The 18,723-nt window shown below is 57.0% G+C and overlaps 1 protein-coding gene across 2 annotated transcripts in view; it reads right to left on the minus strand.

Moving 5' to 3' along the window:
* ACACB (acetyl-CoA carboxylase beta) overlaps window positions 1-18,723 on the minus strand; it is a 32,751-nt gene that overhangs the window by 5,258 nt on the left and 8,770 nt on the right. The window contains exons 8-46 of one of the 2 annotated variants that reach the window (XM_026114660.2): window positions 18,229-18,339; window positions 17,764-17,973; window positions 17,051-17,221; window positions 16,569-16,730; window positions 16,137-16,300; window positions 15,517-15,667; window positions 15,308-15,411; window positions 14,378-14,459; window positions 13,782-13,927; window positions 13,527-13,677; window positions 13,187-13,321; window positions 12,443-12,589; window positions 12,084-12,272; window positions 11,806-11,906; window positions 11,545-11,633; window positions 11,331-11,455; window positions 10,447-10,560; window positions 10,257-10,370; window positions 9,739-9,828; window positions 9,485-9,603; window positions 8,314-8,451; window positions 7,732-7,831; window positions 7,524-7,631; window positions 7,278-7,334; window positions 6,818-6,859; window positions 6,496-6,711; window positions 6,136-6,291; window positions 5,252-5,455; window positions 4,473-4,628; window positions 3,936-4,070; window positions 3,465-3,734; window positions 3,004-3,101; window positions 2,695-2,815; window positions 2,339-2,449; window positions 1,601-1,744; window positions 1,381-1,501; window positions 1,126-1,222; window positions 762-858; window positions 365-500 (exon numbers count right to left, since the gene is read on the minus strand). In XM_026114660.2, the coding sequence (XP_025970445.2) occupies window positions 365-500; window positions 762-858; window positions 1,126-1,222; window positions 1,381-1,501; window positions 1,601-1,744; window positions 2,339-2,449; window positions 2,695-2,815; window positions 3,004-3,101; window positions 3,465-3,734; window positions 3,936-4,070; window positions 4,473-4,628; window positions 5,252-5,455; window positions 6,136-6,291; window positions 6,496-6,711; window positions 6,818-6,859; window positions 7,278-7,334; window positions 7,524-7,631; window positions 7,732-7,831; window positions 8,314-8,451; window positions 9,485-9,603; window positions 9,739-9,828; window positions 10,257-10,370; window positions 10,447-10,560; window positions 11,331-11,455; window positions 11,545-11,633; window positions 11,806-11,906; window positions 12,084-12,272; window positions 12,443-12,589; window positions 13,187-13,321; window positions 13,527-13,677; window positions 13,782-13,927; window positions 14,378-14,459; window positions 15,308-15,411; window positions 15,517-15,667; window positions 16,137-16,300; window positions 16,569-16,730; window positions 17,051-17,221; window positions 17,764-17,973; window positions 18,229-18,339 (5,182 nt within the window). Of the gene's footprint in view, window positions 1-364; window positions 501-761; window positions 859-1,125; window positions 1,223-1,380; window positions 1,502-1,600; window positions 1,745-2,338; window positions 2,450-2,694; window positions 2,816-3,003; window positions 3,102-3,464; window positions 3,735-3,935; window positions 4,071-4,472; window positions 4,629-5,251; window positions 5,456-6,135; window positions 6,292-6,495; window positions 6,712-6,817; window positions 6,860-7,277; window positions 7,335-7,523; window positions 7,632-7,731; window positions 7,832-8,313; window positions 8,452-9,484; window positions 9,604-9,738; window positions 9,829-10,256; window positions 10,371-10,446; window positions 10,561-11,330; window positions 11,456-11,544; window positions 11,634-11,805; window positions 11,907-12,083; window positions 12,273-12,442; window positions 12,590-13,186; window positions 13,322-13,526; window positions 13,678-13,781; window positions 13,928-14,377; window positions 14,460-15,307; window positions 15,412-15,516; window positions 15,668-16,136; window positions 16,301-16,568; window positions 16,731-17,050; window positions 17,222-17,763; window positions 17,974-18,228; window positions 18,340-18,723 lie in introns of those variants that run through there. The other variant, XM_064521886.1, reaches the window with a different exon arrangement.

The raw sequence follows: 18,723 nt of genomic DNA on the forward strand, positions 1-18,723 counted from the left end.
ATGCTCCCCTCTCCTCTGCAAAAGCCCCAGCCTTTCACATCCCGCTGTTGCCCCTTTCCTCCTTCCCCCAGAGCACCAGGGCTCACCAGCATCGCTCTAAAGCGCATCAGCTTTTTTGATCCAGCCGCCCAAAGCTCTTTTCTCCATCAGAGAAGCCAAACGAGCCCCTCAAAACCAGCCCAGTGAAGTCACCAAACGCTGGGACCTGCGTCCCAGCAACACCGCATCGCCTCCCCGGGCCCGACCCCACGTCCCTGAGCAAGGGGAGCCCGGGCAGGCTGGCTCGCGCGTCCCCGGGAGCCCCGGGGCACGGCCAGGGCGTCGCGGGCGCTGCTTCTCCCGGGCCAGCCCCACACGCAGGTACCTTTCATGCAGCTGGAGAAGCCCCGCCAGTTGGCGAAGATCATCAGGGGGAGACGCTCCCGGTTGAAGTCCCGAATAGCTTGGGCAGTTTTAAACGCTGAGTCTGGAAACCACACCTGCCCGGCCTGCTGGATTATCTAAAAAAGAGGTGAGCAGGAGCATTTGGGTCAGAGCTGGCATCCCCCAGCACACCGTGCTGGCAGGTCGGTAACACACAGTGTGCAAAAACCAGAAGAAAATTAAATTGACCAAGCACCATTGGTTTCACCAGTCCTGAAAGAGAACCAAGACATGCAGAAGGATTGTGCCAAGCAGGCTTTCCTCCTCCTCTCCCCTGCAGCCTCCCTCCTGGACACTCTGCCTCTGCGGCTCGGTCATCCTAAGGTCTCCCAACACACCTTCGCCTCCGAGTCGGGGTTGGCGGGGTCGGCGGGTATCGTCACCTCCACGGAGCGGGTCTCAACGGCGATGACACCCACGGGGAGGCCTCCCAACCTGCGGTGAGGCAGGGCTGCCTCAGCACCCGCGGCGGAGGCTGGTTCTCCTCCACCGCTACGCCCCGGCCAGAGGGATCCCCCTCCTCCGCGCCCCGAAGCGGGGTTCCCAGGAGGGTCTCGGCAGCGCAGGCAGTGCCGGAGCCCCTTCCCCAGGAGAAGGCGGCTGGAGGAGGGCCAGCCGCTGAGCGCATGAGCATCCCCAAGCTGCAGAGCTCGGTGGGAGCTCACGAGCAGCCCCTCCGGAGTCCCGTGCTCGCCCTGGTACCTTGCTCTGCCGACCACGACCGTCTGAGCCCAGGGCTTCATGATCTCCAGGAAACTGCCTTGATCGAAGAAGCCACTCTGCCAGGTTCCCTTGAGAGCTGCAGAGTGCAGAGAAAAGCCGGACCGGTGAGCGTGGAGCAGCTCCCTGCCCAGCAACACAGCGATCACCACCACCCGCAAAGGGCCAGGAGGATTTTACAGGCACAAAAAGCACAGGGGATAGTTGCTGCAGAGGTCTCAGGCTGCCCTCACTTACTTGGATGTGGTCTCCCTGCCAGCATCCACCTGGGGTCATAGGGGGCTTTGGAAGGGACAAAATCTATTTTTCTTTCAATGGGGTCACTTATGGCAATGACAGGCACCGGGCTACGGTTATCCTGCAAGGAGAAAGCCCCGAAGTGCAGGTCATCAGCCAGGTACTCCAGCAGCAGTGAAGACTTACACCCCCCCATTGCCATCCTGAAGCACCCACCCACCTTTGGCATGTAGGAAAGCCACTGCAGGATGGTGTAGACCCCCTCAAAGTCATCCGGGACGGTGACGTGGGAAACGCCATTATTGTGCATTATCTGCACGCCTCCCAGCTGGTTATTGGATGTGTAAACTTCGCGTCCTAAAACCTAGTCAAAATTATTAACAGAAACACACATCACTCTGCTAAAGCGGAAGCAACTCCTCCTTGTCCGGCTTAAGTCAAACTTTTGCACAAGCACATGCCTTCTGGTTTGAGGCAGAATTTAAACCTCCACTTATCAGGCAGATATTAAGCTAAGGAGAACCCATGTCAGAGAGCTAAAGAGCCAGTGCCTTTTGGATCAGTTTAACTAAGGTTTCAAATCATGTCTCAGACTAGTAAGATTCTGCCTGGAGACGAGTCCAGCCCAGGACCCAGGGACAGGAGCTGAACAAGTGCCCACAGCAGCTTTGCGACCCAGCCCTGCTGCTCAGCCCCTCTGCCTGGGAATGACGCAGGACAGAGGGACACAGGCTGACCTGGCCTCTAAAGCAATATTATACAGGTGCTACAGTTCCCTCATCACCAAAATGAGCCCAGTTGTGCTTCTCCTGCAGGCTCCCCAGCCACATCCCATGAAGCGATGCAGTTAACCACCACCTTTTCCCATGGGATGGGGCTCCTGGTGGGAAGGAGCAGCCTCCTTTAGCAGAGGTAGGGACAGACTCAGGGAAGACACCGCGGCCAGAGCACGCATTACTTTATTGAGAGCCGTGACTCCAGTGAGGATGATGTGGGAATTCTCCACCTGGATGACACGCTGGCCCAGCCTCACCAGGTAGGCACCGATCCCGATGGCACGACATGTCACCTGGGGCACACACACGAGGATGCGCAGAATTACCAGGCAGAAAGGGCTGCAGAATAACCAGCAAGCATCAGGACAACTGCGTGTTCCCTCCCGGCTCTGCAGGAGTTGGCACAGTGGGGGGGACTCAGTTTCACTACGTCACTTGTCACACCCCGTTATTCCCCCAAGGGTGATCTTAAAAGCAAGCACAAGAGCAGCGTCCTTCTCTCGGGAGAGTGGAGAGGGGAAGGGTTCAAAGGCTATACCATGCTAATGGTCACTATTTCTTCGTAAGCTCGAGAGGACTCCCCGGCGATGGTACCGGCAGCTCTCAGGTTTTCCACCCCAAATCCGTTCTCTTTCCCGATGATGTCCAGGAGGACGTACCTGCAAGGAAGGCAGAGGCACGGTGCCACAGACAGGACAAGGGAAAGCACTCGCTTGCCATGACTCGTTCGGCAGGATGCCAAGTCAGGACGCGGGAGGCCTGGACCTCGCCGCGGGCACGAGACAAGGCGCAGGAGCTGCTCTGCCAGGTGCCGCGGGGCGAGCCAGGCGAGACAGCGACAGCTCACCTGGACTCTCCCCCTTCCTCGACGTGCTCACAGTGCACCGAGTTCATGGAGCTAATCCTCGTGTAGTCCTGCGGAGTCAGGTACAGGTACTTGAACCCCTGAAAACGAGGATGAGGAGGATGAGCTGCAGAACCCCCTGCACAGGCACTCATGTGGGACACAGCCCCCCTCCAAACCTACACCCCAACCCAAACCCACCCTGTGCAACTGCAGGTGGGAACACGGCCAGAGAAGCAATGCCAGAGGAGCCGTGCCAGAGGCACCTTTATTTCCATCCCGATGGAGAAAACTGAGCAAACACTCCCCGTGGCAGTGGGTGCACACATGTGCTCACCCCCCAGCACGACCTGGTCTCAGCTGATGCTGCAGTGGGAGTTTTACCTCCCAGTCTAGCTCTGGGCCTTCCCCAAGTAAGTCGTTTGCTGTTTTCTCTGATGGTGGGAAGGGAGGTGCGCACGCACCTTGTACGGGTCTGCGGGGTCCACCCAGGCCACCTGGAACATGTGCTTTATCTCATCCGCAAAGCCGATCCGGGCTCCGCTGTTGGCAGCGATGTAGATGCGGGGGACGCCTTCGGCACGGGCCAGCTCCGAGGCTCTAAGAAAGAGCAAGTCCTCCTCCGGCCCGAAGGAGCCGATCTTGTGCGTGATGTCGTTGCAGATGAGCACGATGTCCCGGCCTTTGGGATACTCGGGGGTCTTCAGCTTCATTTTGAAAGCAACCATGCCGACCTGCCCCCAGACAGCACAAGCTCACATAGCAGGTTGCTCCAGAGAAACGGGGTCAGAGCTGAACCAACACACAACTTCTACTTGAAGAGCATCCTCTGCGAGCTAAACACAGCTGGAGCTGGGAAGCCATCCGTACCTTGCCACAGCACAGCTTCCTCCCACCCTGCTCTCTCCCTCCATTCCCAGTTCATCTGCCATTACCTCATTCCCTCCGGGGAGCCTGTTCATCTGCACCAGCTGCCCCTGGGAGTCCAGCACCAGCTCGGTGTAAGTCAGGACATCCTTGGGGTACGTGGACTCCTTGGTGTCTGCGGAGCCCCACAGCTTGAAGAGAGCCTGCAGAGACACCACACGTGGGACAAGTTCAAAACACGGGGGCTGCAGCAGCTTCAAGGCTATTGCTGACCGCAGACGCCCACTCCTGCGGCAATATGGGGCTTTACGCGAACGAAGAGGGGGCTGGAGCCACGGAGAGCCCTCACCCCGCTGCACTCCTCCTCGTACGCAGCTCTCTGGCTCACATCCTCCATTAGCACAATGTCAAATTGCAAGGGTTAGGAACTGGTTTAGAAGTACTTCATACAGCCAAAAACATGGGGTTTGGTGTCTTTTTTTTTAATCCTTTTTTCTTTACCAGCTCAAGAGGCTTTTTTAACCCAGATAGGAAAATGAAGGGAGGGAGGAGCAGAAAAGGAAATTAAATAATTTGGAACCTCTCTCTGCTCAGCCTGGACTCACCTGCCTGATCATTTCTGGGAAGTCGTACACGTAGGTGGTGCCCAAGGTCTGTGCCTGGAACCGCTTGGCCTGAAGCAGGTCCTTGGTGACGTACGGCGTGTTAATGAGCATCCCATGCTGCGGCCCTTGCTTGTCTCCGTAGGACTGAAACATGATCTGCGAGGAAAGGCAGAGAGTTGGCTCCCTTTCTGCAGCGTGCAGGCAAATAGCTCTCTGCAAAGTCAAGGTGCAAGAGCCTTGCACGGCCCGGAGTGCTGGTTAAATCTGCCTGGCCAAGTTGCTCGTGTCCATGGCTCTATCTGACCAAATGACAACATGATTTTCCATCCTTATTGAGGGGACAGACTCCGTCCAAAATCACTGTGCTGCAAATGCTAGTAACATCCTCGTGCCGCCCCTCCGTCTCCCAGACCAAAAGCTGCCTGGTTACACGCCAGCAACAGCCCCAGGGCTCAGCATCACTTCTGGAGCAGAGCATCGCTCCGAGGTGCCCAAATGGCTGCAGCGCACACGGGGACGAAACCCGGCAGGCCCTGGACACGCTGCTGCGTGGGGCCCCGGGGTGGTGTCTCCAGCTCTGGGGGACTGATCAGGATGGCAGCTGTGGGGGTGGTTTCTGCAGAAGTCCCCAACGCTTCGCTGTAGCGGGTGCTTGCTTGTGCGCGAACAGAGGAACACCGGCTGCTAAAGCGGTGCTGCAGGGCCGGGGCGTTTCAGGGGCCGGGGCTGGGCACCCACGCTGGGGTTTCTGCTAGCTACCGGCACCTGCACGCACTCACGTTCCCGGTGCCGAGGTCCCTCACTTCCTTGTAGAGGCTGATGTCCAGGTAGTAGCCAGACTCGTTGGTGAGGAAGAGGCGGATGGGGATGGCCATCGCGGTCGGCGTCAGCCGGATGTTGATCTTCACCTCGGCCTGCAGGACCCGGAGCTTCCAGAGCCGGCTCCCGTAGCGCATCACCATGGAGCGCACCGACTCCTCGATCTGGGCGCAGCGGGGCAGACGGCTCAGTCCCCGCCCCGGGGGACACCAGTGGCCTGTGCAGGGCTCAGGGCACCGCGAGCTCAAGCCCAGAGCACGACCGTCACACCTGCACCCCGAGGGGCTGTTTCGGATTTGCTCTGGGCAAGCCCCTTCCTCCTCTCCGTCCCTCCCCAGAGGCCGGTGCTGCCGTACAGCCTCCCTGCTCGGAATAATGAAAAGCGGTGCCCCGCGTCTGCCTGAACGGACACACGGCCGCTTTCAGGCTGTGTCCTGCTGGGGCAAAGCAGCCTACTGCCTGCCCTCACACCACCAGCGAGCTGTCCGTTTGTCCAAGTCCTCGCGTAAAGCGCCAGTCGAGTCCTACGCAGGAAATTTTAGTACCTCCTCAGCAAACAGCCTCCCTGTCCCCTACCCGCAGCAACGGCATGATACAGAAAATAAGCTCCTGGGGGCTGCCGAATCCGTCCCCCCCCAAGGCAGCTCCTCCCAGCACGGTGGGAGGTGAAGGGCCAGCAGCCCGTCTGCTCAGCGGTACCGAGCACGGGGGAAGATGCGATATCGACCCTCACATCAGCGCTGCACCGCGATACCTCTGGCCGTACGACCCGCGCGAAGACGCTTTATAAAGGGGCAAGCGAGCCCCGTATCGCGAAGGGAAGCGGGACCGCCAAGAAACTCACCTTGGAGGGGTCCATGACGACCGTCGGCACGAAGTTGAGGAAGATGTGGTTGCAGTCGGTGCGGACAGTTGTGTTGTTGAAGGCCACCTCCAGCTCGTCCATCGCTTCCAGGAGCAGCCGCTCGCCCTCATTCTGCAGGTACTCGAAGGAGGCCTCCTGCAGCACCCGGGGCACGAGGCAGCTCACGCACGGGGCAGAAAAACCTCCGTGCCCAAGGTGCAACCGCCTCCATCAAAGCACTCCTGGTGAGCAAACCGTGGCCTTGGCCTCCCCACCCCGCACGGGCCACCAGAAGCTGCAAAGCAGCAACACCTCCGCTTCCACCGCACAGCCAGGGTTTGGGACCCCGTGCCACCTTGCCTTGGTGATCAGGTCCGAGTGTCGTACGATGGCGCGGATGAAAAACCGGTAGTCAGTGGCCTCGGTGCCCGCCTGCACTTTGGCAGCCCCCAGGTAGAGGTGCATCTTGTGGTTGGCGCAGGGAATCGCTGTCAGGTCGAAGTTGCGCATGCGGCTCAGCTCCAGCTGGAAGGCCAGGGCCGGCTCCAGGTGCCGATAAATGCGGTCCTCTGCAAACTGACGCACAGCGGAGTGAGCGAGCTCCTGGCCAGGCGACACGGGGACAGGCCCCACTTCCAGAGCGGTCTTGGAGCGGGTTACGTCTCTGGTCAACGGCTCTTACCTCGTCTCTCGCTCTGAACGTAAAAAACTTTGGGAATTCTCTCTAGAGCAAAAAGGGAAAGAGAAGACAGTGGCACGTGAATCCTGGCATTAGAGACAGACAGAGGCTCTTTCTCATTTTCAGTGGATTCACAAGAAGGGAAACCCTACAAGTTTCCTCCTTCCCCAAAAGAGGAGAAAACTGGAAGTAGTGCATGTCTTTTAAAGGCAGCTGAAAGTTATGAAGTGACAAAGCGACAATCACACATTACTAAGGATTAGCATAAACGCTAATACAGGAGCTAGATCATTCACTGGCTCCCTTGTTAATTAATTCCTAGCTTTTCCTCCTGACGTTTGGCTGCAGCTGTCACTCAATACTTGACTATAACGTACTTATAGCTACCGGCTGACCTTTAGGGACACAGAAGCACAGCACACCTAAAGTAACTCTGCCACTCCGCGGTTCTGTATCTACTGACCTGCTGGGCAATTAAGAACGTGATTCTCCGCAGACCATAGTCAACAAGGATGTTTTTCTGCATGGAAACAGAAGACAGTGTCCTGGCACAGGAAAGACCCCCAGAAACCTCAAGAGAGGTTTAAATACCTTCACCGGGGAAGCAAACCAAGTTCAACAACAGGCCATCACTGGAGTGCTAACACAGCCTCCAAAGGGGCTTCAAAGCACTACACACGCGTGCCAGATCCGCAGCTGTGCAACAGACCTTGGACTGGGCAAAGGCTCTGAAGATCGGCACCAGCTTTTCATCCTCCAGGTGGTCCACCCATCTGAGCACAACGTTGAGGATATGGATTGGCTCCTCTCGGATGTTCTAGCAATGAAACTCCACAGTAAATCCTCATGTTTTGGCTCAGCAGCACCGCTGCTGTCCTGTACCTCCCCGGGGGAGCCAGCGACAGCATCACACCCACCTTGGCGTCCTCTTCATCATAGATGGTGGCTCGTGCCTCGCTGAACAGGGAGTTCTCCAAAGGTGGGTCTGCGAAGCAGGAGATCACTTCATCGAAGTTCCTGCCAGGACCCAAACCGAGGGAATGGGGACAGGGTGACGAGTCAGCACTTCCATATCCATGTCGTGCCAAAGGCAACAGCTCCAAGGGGTTCAGATACTAACAAGCCACCCAGGGTCATGGGCTGGCTGGACTGGACTCCCTCACTGAGCACTGTGCTCCACCGGCAAGCAGCCAGATCCAAAAATCAGGAAATACAGCTCCGAAGTGCTTGTATTTTATGACACAGAAATACTTCATGAATGCCAGGCAAGCACCCCCCAGGCCTGCAGGAATTGCATGAATTTAAAGAGCGTCTCCACACACGTCCAAGTGATATACTGTGTCCTCACTAAATAGCTGTGACACTGAAAATATCACCTGCCCCCGACTGCAGCAAGAACCGAGTGCTGCCCAGCTGCCAGCAGCTTTGGATCTTCCAACTTCTACCCTACAACGACTGCAGCAACACCCTGGCTGGGCACAGCTCCCCTGCCTGCCTACCTTGTGAAGTCCTCGAATCTGTCGAAGGCGACCATAGCTCCCATCCTCTGACTCAGGGGAGAAAAGCCGCTGTCCATGAACAGCTCGGTGCTGTGCCGGGCCAGGTCCGGGTTCGAGATGCTGACAGGGACGGACATCCTGCACGGGGACGAGGCAGCCGTCAGGCGTGGAGAGAGGCATCGCTCCTCTGCCAGCGCGAGAGCTGTCGCAGGAGCTGGTCAGCCAGGCAACACCACTCATTTTGCAAAGCAAAAAGAAAGGGTCAGCTGCAGGAAATCCCTCTGTTGGGCCGGAAGGTCTCTGCTCTGCCAGCGTCCCGTGCAGACCGACTCCTTACTGATCTGCAGTTTTGCTTGAAGTTAGCAAACACTATTTGTCTGCACTGACAGAGCTCTAGATATGACAGCTTAGGTCAAGGGGGAGGAAGCAAGAGTTCGGCTTTTGCTCATCCCAGACAGCTGTGCCTACCCAGTACTAGGGCGAAGGTGTCTGCAGGACAGGAGATACCGAGGTGCCTGGTGACAGGCGCAAAACCAACACTCCCACGTGAAACTCATGCCAAGGCTGCTCTTCATCTCCTACCAGGCCCAGCCAAGAACAGCTCTCCTCTCGCCTTCTACACCAGTTTGTGTTGCTACTCCTCTCGTTACCCACCTTCGTCAGGATTTGAGGCTCCAGAGCACTATCCATTCAGCTGGAGGAGTGAGACAACCCACAACTGTTGTCCAGCCAGCTGATACCCTCCGTTAGAGGGGGCATCCTGCTCTGCCCGCTTGGTAAAGCCCTTTGGCAGCAGCAAATAAAATAAAATAAAATAAAATAAAATAAAATCACTCCTCACATGCCAGAAAGGAAGTTCCCCTCTCCAGCTGGTTAAGGTGGGGGAACTACAGTCGCCAAAAATCAGAGCACTGAACAGTGGGCATTTACACGGACATCAGCCAGACTGCCTGCACACCACAGGCCAGCTGAGAGAAGCTGTAACTAAAGCCAGTCCAGGGAAGCTTGAGCTCAGTCTGAGGAAGGTTTACTAGTTTCCTCTGAAAGCCCTCCCACTTAGCAGAAACAAAAAAAAAAAATGAATCAACAGCTTTGCAAAAGGGATCGGGTCCATCGGCAAAGCTAGGGACGGGCAGAACCAGGTTAGAGACTGCGCGGTGACCTCTCCTACCTATTTGGATGGGACGACGGCAGCATGAACTGGAACTCCACCACGCAGGTGCCATCCGAGAGCTGCCGGTGCTGCAGGCTGTTCAGCTCATAAGCGATATACCCACGTCTCACGTACACCTGGAGAGAACACGGGGAGGGAGGAAGGTTAACACTGCGGGTGCCCTCTCCTGTGATGCACGCATCAACCCCGACGCGACACGGCACGGCTCTCAGCGGCAGGCATGCTCCCGCTGCGTCCCCTCCGGCCCTTACCTCCAGCGCTGCCATGCGCACCACCTGGTTGCTGTGGTAGAAGAAAATGGGAAGCACGTCGAAGATGGTGGTTTCCGAGAGGATCAGTTTCTAAGGGGAAAAACAAAATTCAGGGCAAGGATGAGGTGGGACCCCCTGCACCCCATTGCATCCCCAGGGAAAGATGTCCCACTTGGGTTACTCCGGTCCAGACACGAGGGCTGGAGAGGGACCAGCCCTTTGAGGCACTTCTAGGCACCCAGAACCAGCTTGCCGTGAAGAAACCTCACGCGATCCCCACTCCTCCAAACAGCGGGGCGGAAGGGGAGGGGACGCGGTCTTCATCGGCAGCAATCCCGTGCATCACCTCCTCCCGTCTGCACCCGCACCAACGTTACCAGCCAGTGCTGCAGGACTTTGAATGCCTTTCAGGCTTAGTTTTAAAACTAAGTGGCTTGCAGACGAGACTTCCTCAAAGCCAGCCAAAACGCTTGTCTGGAAAGCAAAATTCCCTCCACTGAAAATACGAGATTTCCAACCTTCAGGTTTTCGGGGCAGTACTCGTGCCCGTACATGTCGATGGCAGACAGGAATATGGACTCCACCTGGTTGTGCCTCAGCTCGTAGGACGGCAGGTGAGAGGCAATCAGCACCTGCAAGGGGCAGACGGCGGCTGGGGACACGCGGGGAGGCCGCCGAGGCCGGGGGCCCAGCGCGGCGCTCGCTGACCTGCCTGGCTCGCAGCGCCACTTTGGAGTGCTCCGTCTTGCTGAGCTGCGTCAGCTCGCTGAGGATGGCCGTCAGCTCGTCCGTCAGCGTGGGGTCCCGGCCGCACAGCTGGTCCTGCGAGGGCGAGAGCAAAACCGCCCGGCAGCTGGTCCCTCCCAGTCACCGCAGAGCAAAGCCTTCCCCTGCATCCCCGGTGCTGCACCGAGGCAGGGAACGGGGAAGAAACCCAGGTCTCGAAAATGGACAAAACGCTGTTCTGAAAACCAAGCGCAGAAGCGCGATGCGGAAGAGGGAAAATAACGTTCTATTAATGAAGCAGTCAAACGCATCAAGAATAGAAGCTCGAAAGCAAAAAACACAAACCCTGGTAATTAAACAGGAGAGCAAAACAGTTTACCAAGCATCCGCTAGCTTTAGAGCCCAAAGCGCACAGATGCAAGGGGCGGCAGGCCCGAAGGTTGCAGTCAGGATGAGTACCAGGAGCAACCAAGTCCTGTCCCAAATCCAGTGCCTAGGCAAGGAGGGATTTAAAGCTTGCCTTGGCTTACTTGTCTTGAAGCAGATGAAATAAGGACAGGCAGCCATGGCCTCCGAAAGCCTCGGTGTGCAGCAAGCACCATACGGCACGTCTGCTGCGCCACGTCCTGCCGTCGCTCTGGGCCACCCCTCAAGCGAGGGTGCAACGTCCCATCCACCCTTCCTGCCCAGGAAGCTACTCACACGCTCCTTTTCCTTCTGGAATGCCTCAAGGGGCTTCTGCTACAAAAGAGCAGGAGCCTGGGCAAAGCAGGAGCCTTTGAGGACGCTGCCTGCAAGGACACTTTCTGCAAGTCTCTATTTCTTGGCATCTCTGGGTACGGGGCGCTCCTGCCCCATCTACTCACAATCAACATAGTCACCAGCAGGTTCTTCTTTGCCACCTGGGCATGCGAGAAGATGCACTCCAGCACCTGGGTCATGTCGGGCTTGTACTGCTCCCTCAGACTGATGACACACTTGTCGTAGTGAGCTGAGGAAGACAGCAGGCACCGTGCCGTCAGTGCTGCTCCCCTGCCACCCCCCAGCCCCAGCTGGGGCAGAGCAGCCCCCTTCCCCGACCTTGCTGGAACTGCGTCTCCACTTGCAAGTACCGCCGCAGCAGGTCCAGCACGACTGACTTCATGTAGCCCCGGATGCCGCTGCGGTACCTGGGGGAAGCGGGAGGGCCTGAGCACGGTGCGAGGAGGAGCCGGTCCTCCCTGCCCAGAGCAGGCAGCTTGACGAGGGCAGGGAAGGCCACGATCAACGCTGGCTTCACAGACCGCACCGCTGCGGGCACGTCCCCACGGCAGGGCGGGACGCAGCCCTGGACCTGCTCACCTCTGCACCAGCTGCACGATGCTCTGCGTGTTCATGAAGAAAACCTCCCGCTCCGCCTTCCTCTGGAGCGTGGCCGCGTGGCTGTCCAGCACGTTGGCGATCTGCCAGAGCAAGGGCACAACCGGACACGCGTTCACGAAAGGCCGAGGCGCAGGAACGCAGCAGCCTTGGGCAGCGGACGGAGCTCAAAGAGAAGCTCTGGCCGCACCGGTGCAGGGCAAGCCGTGACTGTCAGTGCGGAGCGGAGAGCTGAGACTCCCCCTTCTTGCACCGCTCACCTGCTGGCTGGGAAACCGGCACAGCACGGAGGTGATGTTACTGGCGTACTGCGCCATCACCTTCCTTATCGACTTCTCCACGGGAACGGGGATTCTTCCGGAAATGCTCGTCATGATTTCCTGAAGCTCCAGGAGAGGCAGGGAGGGATCCCGCAGCGTATTCATCAGCTTGACCACCCACTCCTTTACCTACGGGACACAGAGGGCTGCACTGCGCTCCCTGGGAAGCCGAGGGGCAGGTCTCGCCGTCCCCGTGAACGGGCCAGGAAGACCAGACCGCTGACGGTCAACAGCACCAGCATCCCTGTTGAATACTGCCTCGGGACCCAGAGGGGAAGGCAGCACCCCGGGGCACCCACCTTGGCGCTGAAGTAGGGCTCTGGCAGGCAGTAGCCGTTCATGACGTTGATGAGATTGTCCAGCACGTTGCGCAGAACCTGATGCAGCTTCTCCCCCATGATGGGCAGGGTCTGCTGGGTTGGGAGGCCTCCCGTGAAGAGCTGAGCCTGCCCGAGACGCGGGGAAAGAAGGGGCTCTCGTGAACATCAGAGAGGTAAGGTGACCCCGATCTTCGCTGAAGTTAAATGAGCAGCCACAAAACTGCAGTTGTTTAACAGCCATGGAGAAAACAGCACCAGCCTGTCCGGCTTCCACTTTTGATTAAATACAGAGGAAGCTCCTGACGGTCAGCATTCACATTTCTGCCATTGGGCCCATCGTGAAAAAGATGCAGAAGAGCTACAGACGTGGACAGAACATCATACTAAAAACATGCCTCATAGCAAGCTGTACGTACAGGTTCACAGGCTGCTTATGCAGCACAATGCTGCGACGTGCAGAGAAGCTGCCCAAGCTCTAACGCAGCCGGTTCAAGGGAGCCGCGCAGCCGCTTGTGCCCCCGCAGCCTGCCCTAGCCTAACGCGGCCCCTCTGCTCTTGGCCCTTGAGCAAGTGTCTCCAAAGCCCTGCCAGGTCCCCGCGTGGCACGGTGCTGCCTTGAGATGCCGAGTGAGCAAAATGGAAGCAGAGGCAGGCAAGGGCCATGGGGAGCAGAGAGGAGCAAGCAGTAAGGCAACACGGGTCACTCCCAGCAGAAATACTCACAGGTTTCACTTTGGTGGGATCGTCTAGCTCGAGCCTGGCTATGACGCAGCCTGCCTCCAGCAGCGCTCCTGACCGCTTTACGTAACGTACACGGCCAGACTCCTCTACCGACAGCGTCATAATAATTTTCATCACCTGCATGAGGATCAGTGGGATATTCACAGGATGCAGCGCGCAAGCACTACACGCACCACAAAGCCTCTTGGACACTGCAACTCCATTGCGGATGTTAAATATTGGCGGGTTTGATTTTTAATCATGCAATAGACCCACGCCAGCTTAAGCAATGGGAAGCCCCACGCTCTAGGGACTTCTGCAGGACTCTTCTGCAGACTCTTACCTCTATCTCCGCGAAAACGTCCCCTTCGGCAACGTGGCCCCCGTCTTCCACCGTGTACTGCAGCAGCTTCCCTGCAGAGGGCGAGCGCAGCACAGTTGGATCCTTCTCCTTTTCAAAGTCGCATGTTTTGTTCCCAACGGTGATTCGGTACCTTAAGGAGAGGGAAATTTCTCACTGCTAGACCAACTGGCCACCCGCTCGCCAGCTTGGAAGGGACCTTGCCCGGCAGGCGAGGGCTCGGCAAGATGGACGTACCTGTCGATCTCTTCCTTCATGTAGGTAGTGTGGCTGTTCCCGTCGTAGGAGAGCAGCAGTCCCCCGTCGTTCAGCCGGTGCACGTCTATCTCTATGTGAGTGCTATTCATTATAATGACGTAGGTCGTCAGGGACTGGCGGGCAACCTGCGAGCAACGCCCGGAGAGGTCCTTCACTGCAAACATCTCAAACGGGCGCAACAACCTTCACCGGGGGCGGTGGGAACAGCGGGTTGCTGATGGGCGTCTCTTCGGCCCATGTGTCCCTGCTAGGGCCCATGCAGAAGCTGCATCTGCTGAGCTCTTTATTAAACAGCTGCTCTCATTGCCAGGAGCAAGTTATTTAAGTAAAGCTCAGCTAACTGGGTTTAAAAGTAAGAAAAGGGGATTCTATTAAACTCAAGAACAAGGGCAACAGGATATATGAAAATGCCTGTCAGGTGCGAAAGGATAACTAATTTTTAAATTACATATTTTTAAAGGGCAACCTCTTGTTTATCGCATTTTTCCACACTGTAGCATTTTTCCTTGTGAAAAGCACGTGTTGCCTGGGCCAGCCTTGCCGCAAGTTTGGAAGGAGCACACTGCAACCTTTACCTGGAGAGCATACTTCACGCCTTCGTAGATGAGCTCCACGTCAACAATGTTCAGCAGGGAAGCTGCTGGCAGCACCTGACCTCTGGAACACAAGGATAAGGTCAGACAGCAGAAGAATTTGGAAGTATTTTTGGTTTGTAAGCGCTGGCCTAAAGCGAGTGCAGGGAGCCAAGTGTGTCAGATGTCACAGCGAGGCGGTGCTTGGATGTGCTCATGGCGTTCGGCACGCTCGGAGCCAAGAGCCGGTTTAGATCTGCCTGGGCCCAAGCAGGGAAGGCCGCAGAGGTGACCGCGGAGGGGAGCAGATTTCCACTTCAAGTGACCCACGTGACTGCTGCTTAAAAAGGCATCCGGTCAGTCCAGACACCGACAAAACACACGCAGATAGTGAAATGTGGGACAGTCCCCAGCGTCCTCCAAGGCCGGAGGAATAACCTTGATGTTCTTGAGTACAAAAACAAAAGCAAGCTGCACTCGAGCAAGCCACTTCCCTTTGAAAGCTCTGTTTTTGCAACTGCATGAAGCTGTTTTTCCCGCTCTAACAGAAAAAGCGATATCTGAGATACCAGAGATCAATAGCAAATAGCTTTATTTCTCTTTCTATTAAATTGTCTAGAGGTGCAGCCTGGCTCCGGACCTGGTGCGTGGCTCAAGTTCAGGGTGGGCACTGCCTCTTAATTTGTGAAGTGTTTACAGCCTGGCCAGACAAGGAGGGGAGGGGGGAAGGAAGACGGCCCAGAGAGACAAAGCAAGGTTTTAAGAGCAAGAGTCAGGTCTCTACACCCACCGGCCAGATCCTGCAAGACACTAGCAACCCTTTTGGGCACTTGCTCGCTGTGCTCCCACTGCACAGACAGCAAAGGCAAGACCCCCCGTGGGTTTCATAACCCCCCAGTGCAGGCACCTCCCTCTGCTCTGCAAGCACCGTACCTTTCCAGCGAGTGCAGAAAATCGGTCATACATGTCCTAAACGCAGCATCCGCAACATTCAGGGCGCCACAAACAACACCCAGCATTGTGTCTGGCTTCTCAGCCTAGAGAAGGGAAAAAATAATGAATAATGAGGTTTCCTAACATAACGGGTGAGGCAACCCAAGGGATGAGCAAAAGGGAGAAGCCAAGGGGCCAGTCTCTCCCACCTGCACTTTCTCTGCAATCAGATGGTCCAGCCAGCCAGTATCTATCTCGTTGTTCTGAAAGCTCTCCGTCTCCAACACCTTAATCAAATACTCAACTGTGGTCCTGAAATCCCCGCGGATAGACAGCTCTTTCAGAGCTACCACCATATTCCTTTTAAAGGAAAGAAACTCCATTGATCACAGATCAGGCAGCGTCTGGCTTTCATCAGGGTGGTCAAGGGCTCTCCTGCACCCAACACACTCCTGCCTTTAAAACTGTCTTCAGACACTTCAGGTATTAGAAAGGCCTCCTGTTTTCCATCCTCTCTGCACAGCAGGTGTTAACCAGCTCCTCGTGTGCCTTACTTAAGTATCTCATTCTCAATTTAGCACATTAATGCACTAAGCATCTGCCTGTCTTTAGGGAACGTGTTTATTAACTGGGGCCTCACCACCAGTTTCTGAAAACTTCGCCTTCAGCTAGACCACCTCTACAACACAAATAAGCTGCTCGGTACAAAGGCAGTCATTGTCCTTTGAGATAAAAGGCCAGTTTTCTTGGCTCATAAAGCTATTAAAATAAGGTAAAATTTGAGTTTTTCCAGGGATGGTTGCTTTCAAGCCCATTTCACAATACTCACGATATGGCCTCTTCCCGATTCTCTCCCCATGAGAAGCAATGCCCAAACTGGGAGTCAGCAAATTCGTGCAGCCCTCCGGCAGCAGCTACGCTGAAGTAGCCCCAGACGTTCTTGCTACTGCGAAAATTCAGCTCCTGCACTGTCCCAGAGCTTGGCTTAAAACCCTGAACAAATGCACAGGACAGAGTGGAAGACACTGAGAAAACAGGCTTGAAATTTTTGAGACTTAATTAGGGAAAAGGAAACCCGTGGGCCTCTTAGCAGTCTGCACGGGGATTCCACTCATCCCACGGGTTTTGCCTGGGAATGGAAGGGTTGTGAATATTCTCTCCTCGCGGAGCACTGTGCACAGTTCAACCTCGCGGACAACAGGAGCCTGCTGTCCCCAGGGCGCTGGGCTGAACCACGAGAGCAAACCCCCCCTCAGCTCACCTCCTCAGGGTTCTCGCTGGTGATCCGAGCGGCAATGACGTGGCCCCTGGGCACGGGGGTGTTGGCGGGGCTGTTGAAGCGGATGGGCGTTTCGCCCCACGGACTCTCACCGTACAGCACTCGGATGTCTTTTATCCTGTGCAAGGGGATGCCCATAGCAATCTGCACAAGTAACAAGCAGAACTTGCATCAGAATTACAGCCAGGCGACAGCAATAGATGGTTTGAATGAAGAACAACAGGAACAGAAGCTATGCTGTGGCAGCTCCTCCAGGTGAGGGGCCAGGGACGAAGCAGGGGTGCTATATCGCTTTTGCATGCATGTTACGTTTAGAAAACGGGAAAAGCTTTCCTCTGCCAGGCTGCCAACGTAGCACCTTTCCCTAAGCTGCAAATTCGACCTCTCGCTCCTGCAGTCACCCCTGTGCCGCGGCAGCTTACGAGCCAGAGCAGCAGCAGTGCACGGTGCCGTCACCCCGGTACCTGCAGCTGGGCAGCCGGAAGGTTCACGTCGGCGATCATTTCCGTGCAGGGGTGTTCGACCTGCAAGCGGGGGTTCAGCTCCAGGAAATGGAAGCTCCCATCTTCGCTGTAGAGGTACTCGACTGTGCCGGCGCTGACGTAGCCCACCATCTGGGCCAGGCGGACTGCACGCTGCGAACAGAGCAAACCCACGCCCTGAGTGATGCTGGCACCCCAAATTCACCACGGCGAAGGGCACGGCTTCGGCATCAGGGTCCTCCTGAGCAAAACGGCAGCAGCGTCCTGGGACGGATCCAAGGACAGGGCAAATGGACATTTTGGGGGCAGGGGAGGGGAGAGAGGGAGGAACGGTGCACCACCATGCTCATGCAGCCAAGCAGGGCTGGAGGGTCTCTGCTCAGCTCAGAGTCCTTCCCTTCCCAGCAGCCATCCGGCAGGATGGGAACGTTGCACAGGGAGGGACAGATGGTCTCCTACGGTGGGGTCTTATGCACTTGCAGAAACATAAGGGATGCACGTACACAACAGCCTGTCCTGGGGGGTTTTCTATCCTGCTGCCCAGAGCAGAGCCCCTATCTTCCTGTTCCCCTCCTTAGGAGTCCCAGGTGCTAAAAACCACAGTAAACCCAGCAAGGAATAGACCAGTTTTCCACCAAAATCCTACGCCTTTTTCCCAAGCTGCCTCATGCCACCAGACGAGCTAGGACACCCACCTGCTCCATCACCTCGATGACAGAGGGGGCGGCGATGGTGATGGGTGCCTCCTCGATGATCTTCTGGTGCCGGCGCTGGATGGAGCAGTCGCGGCCGAAGAGAGAGATGGCGTTCCCGTACTCGTCGGCCAGGACCTGCACCTCCAGATGCCGCGCGTGCTGCGCCAGCTTCATCAGGAAGATGGGGGACCCGGGCGCCTCGGCCTGCACCTGCCGCGGGGGACAGCGCGCGCGCGCTCCGGCATCGCCCTCCAAAATTCATCCCGGGGCAGAGGCAGGGGCCTCTCACCCTCTGCAGCAAGCCCCGGCAGAGCTGTTCTCAGCCCAAGGCGGCCACGCCGTAGTGGGAAACGCGAGGCGTGAGACGCTGCAACGAGCCCACGAGACAGGCATGGGATGGGAATAGGAGCCTGCTCCGCGCTCCGGCTCGGCCGAGGGGATGGGGCGCTCCCCAGCACCGCTTACCTGCCTGTAGCAGGCACCAAATTCCTCCGCAGCCTCCACTTTTCGGATCCCTTTGCCCCCGCCGCCTTCTGACGCCTTGATCATCACCGGGTAGCCGATCCTCTTGGCAACCTGAGAGGGACGAGGGGCCGGGACTGGGACGGGTGAGGAGCTCCCAACCCCAACCCACTGCCCTGGCAGCGGCTCGGTCCACCTTTCCCCAGCGCAACGCGGCCCTGAGCGGGATCTCAGTCAGCAGGACAGTGCTGGCAACAGAGCTGGGACTGGAGGACAGAAAACCCTATTTCCCAGATTACACCAGTCCTATCCTACTGGGAACACCGTGAGTGTCTGCGGGGTGCAACAAGCTGGACTGGAGCTGCATTTGCTTGGGAGAGGCTCGCTGGGGAGGAACAAACTGCCACCAAGATGTCCTTGCACCACTGTCCCACGTGCTGGGGTGCCAAAAGGGCCTGAGCCGGCCCTGTCCTGGGCGGGCTCCAAAGAGAAATAACC

Source organism: Dromaius novaehollandiae, chromosome 17 (genome assembly GCF_036370855.1).
Source record: "Dromaius novaehollandiae isolate bDroNov1 chromosome 17, bDroNov1.hap1, whole genome shotgun sequence".
In the NCBI taxonomy this organism is placed as follows: Eukaryota; Metazoa; Chordata; class Aves; order Casuariiformes; family Dromaiidae; genus Dromaius; species Dromaius novaehollandiae.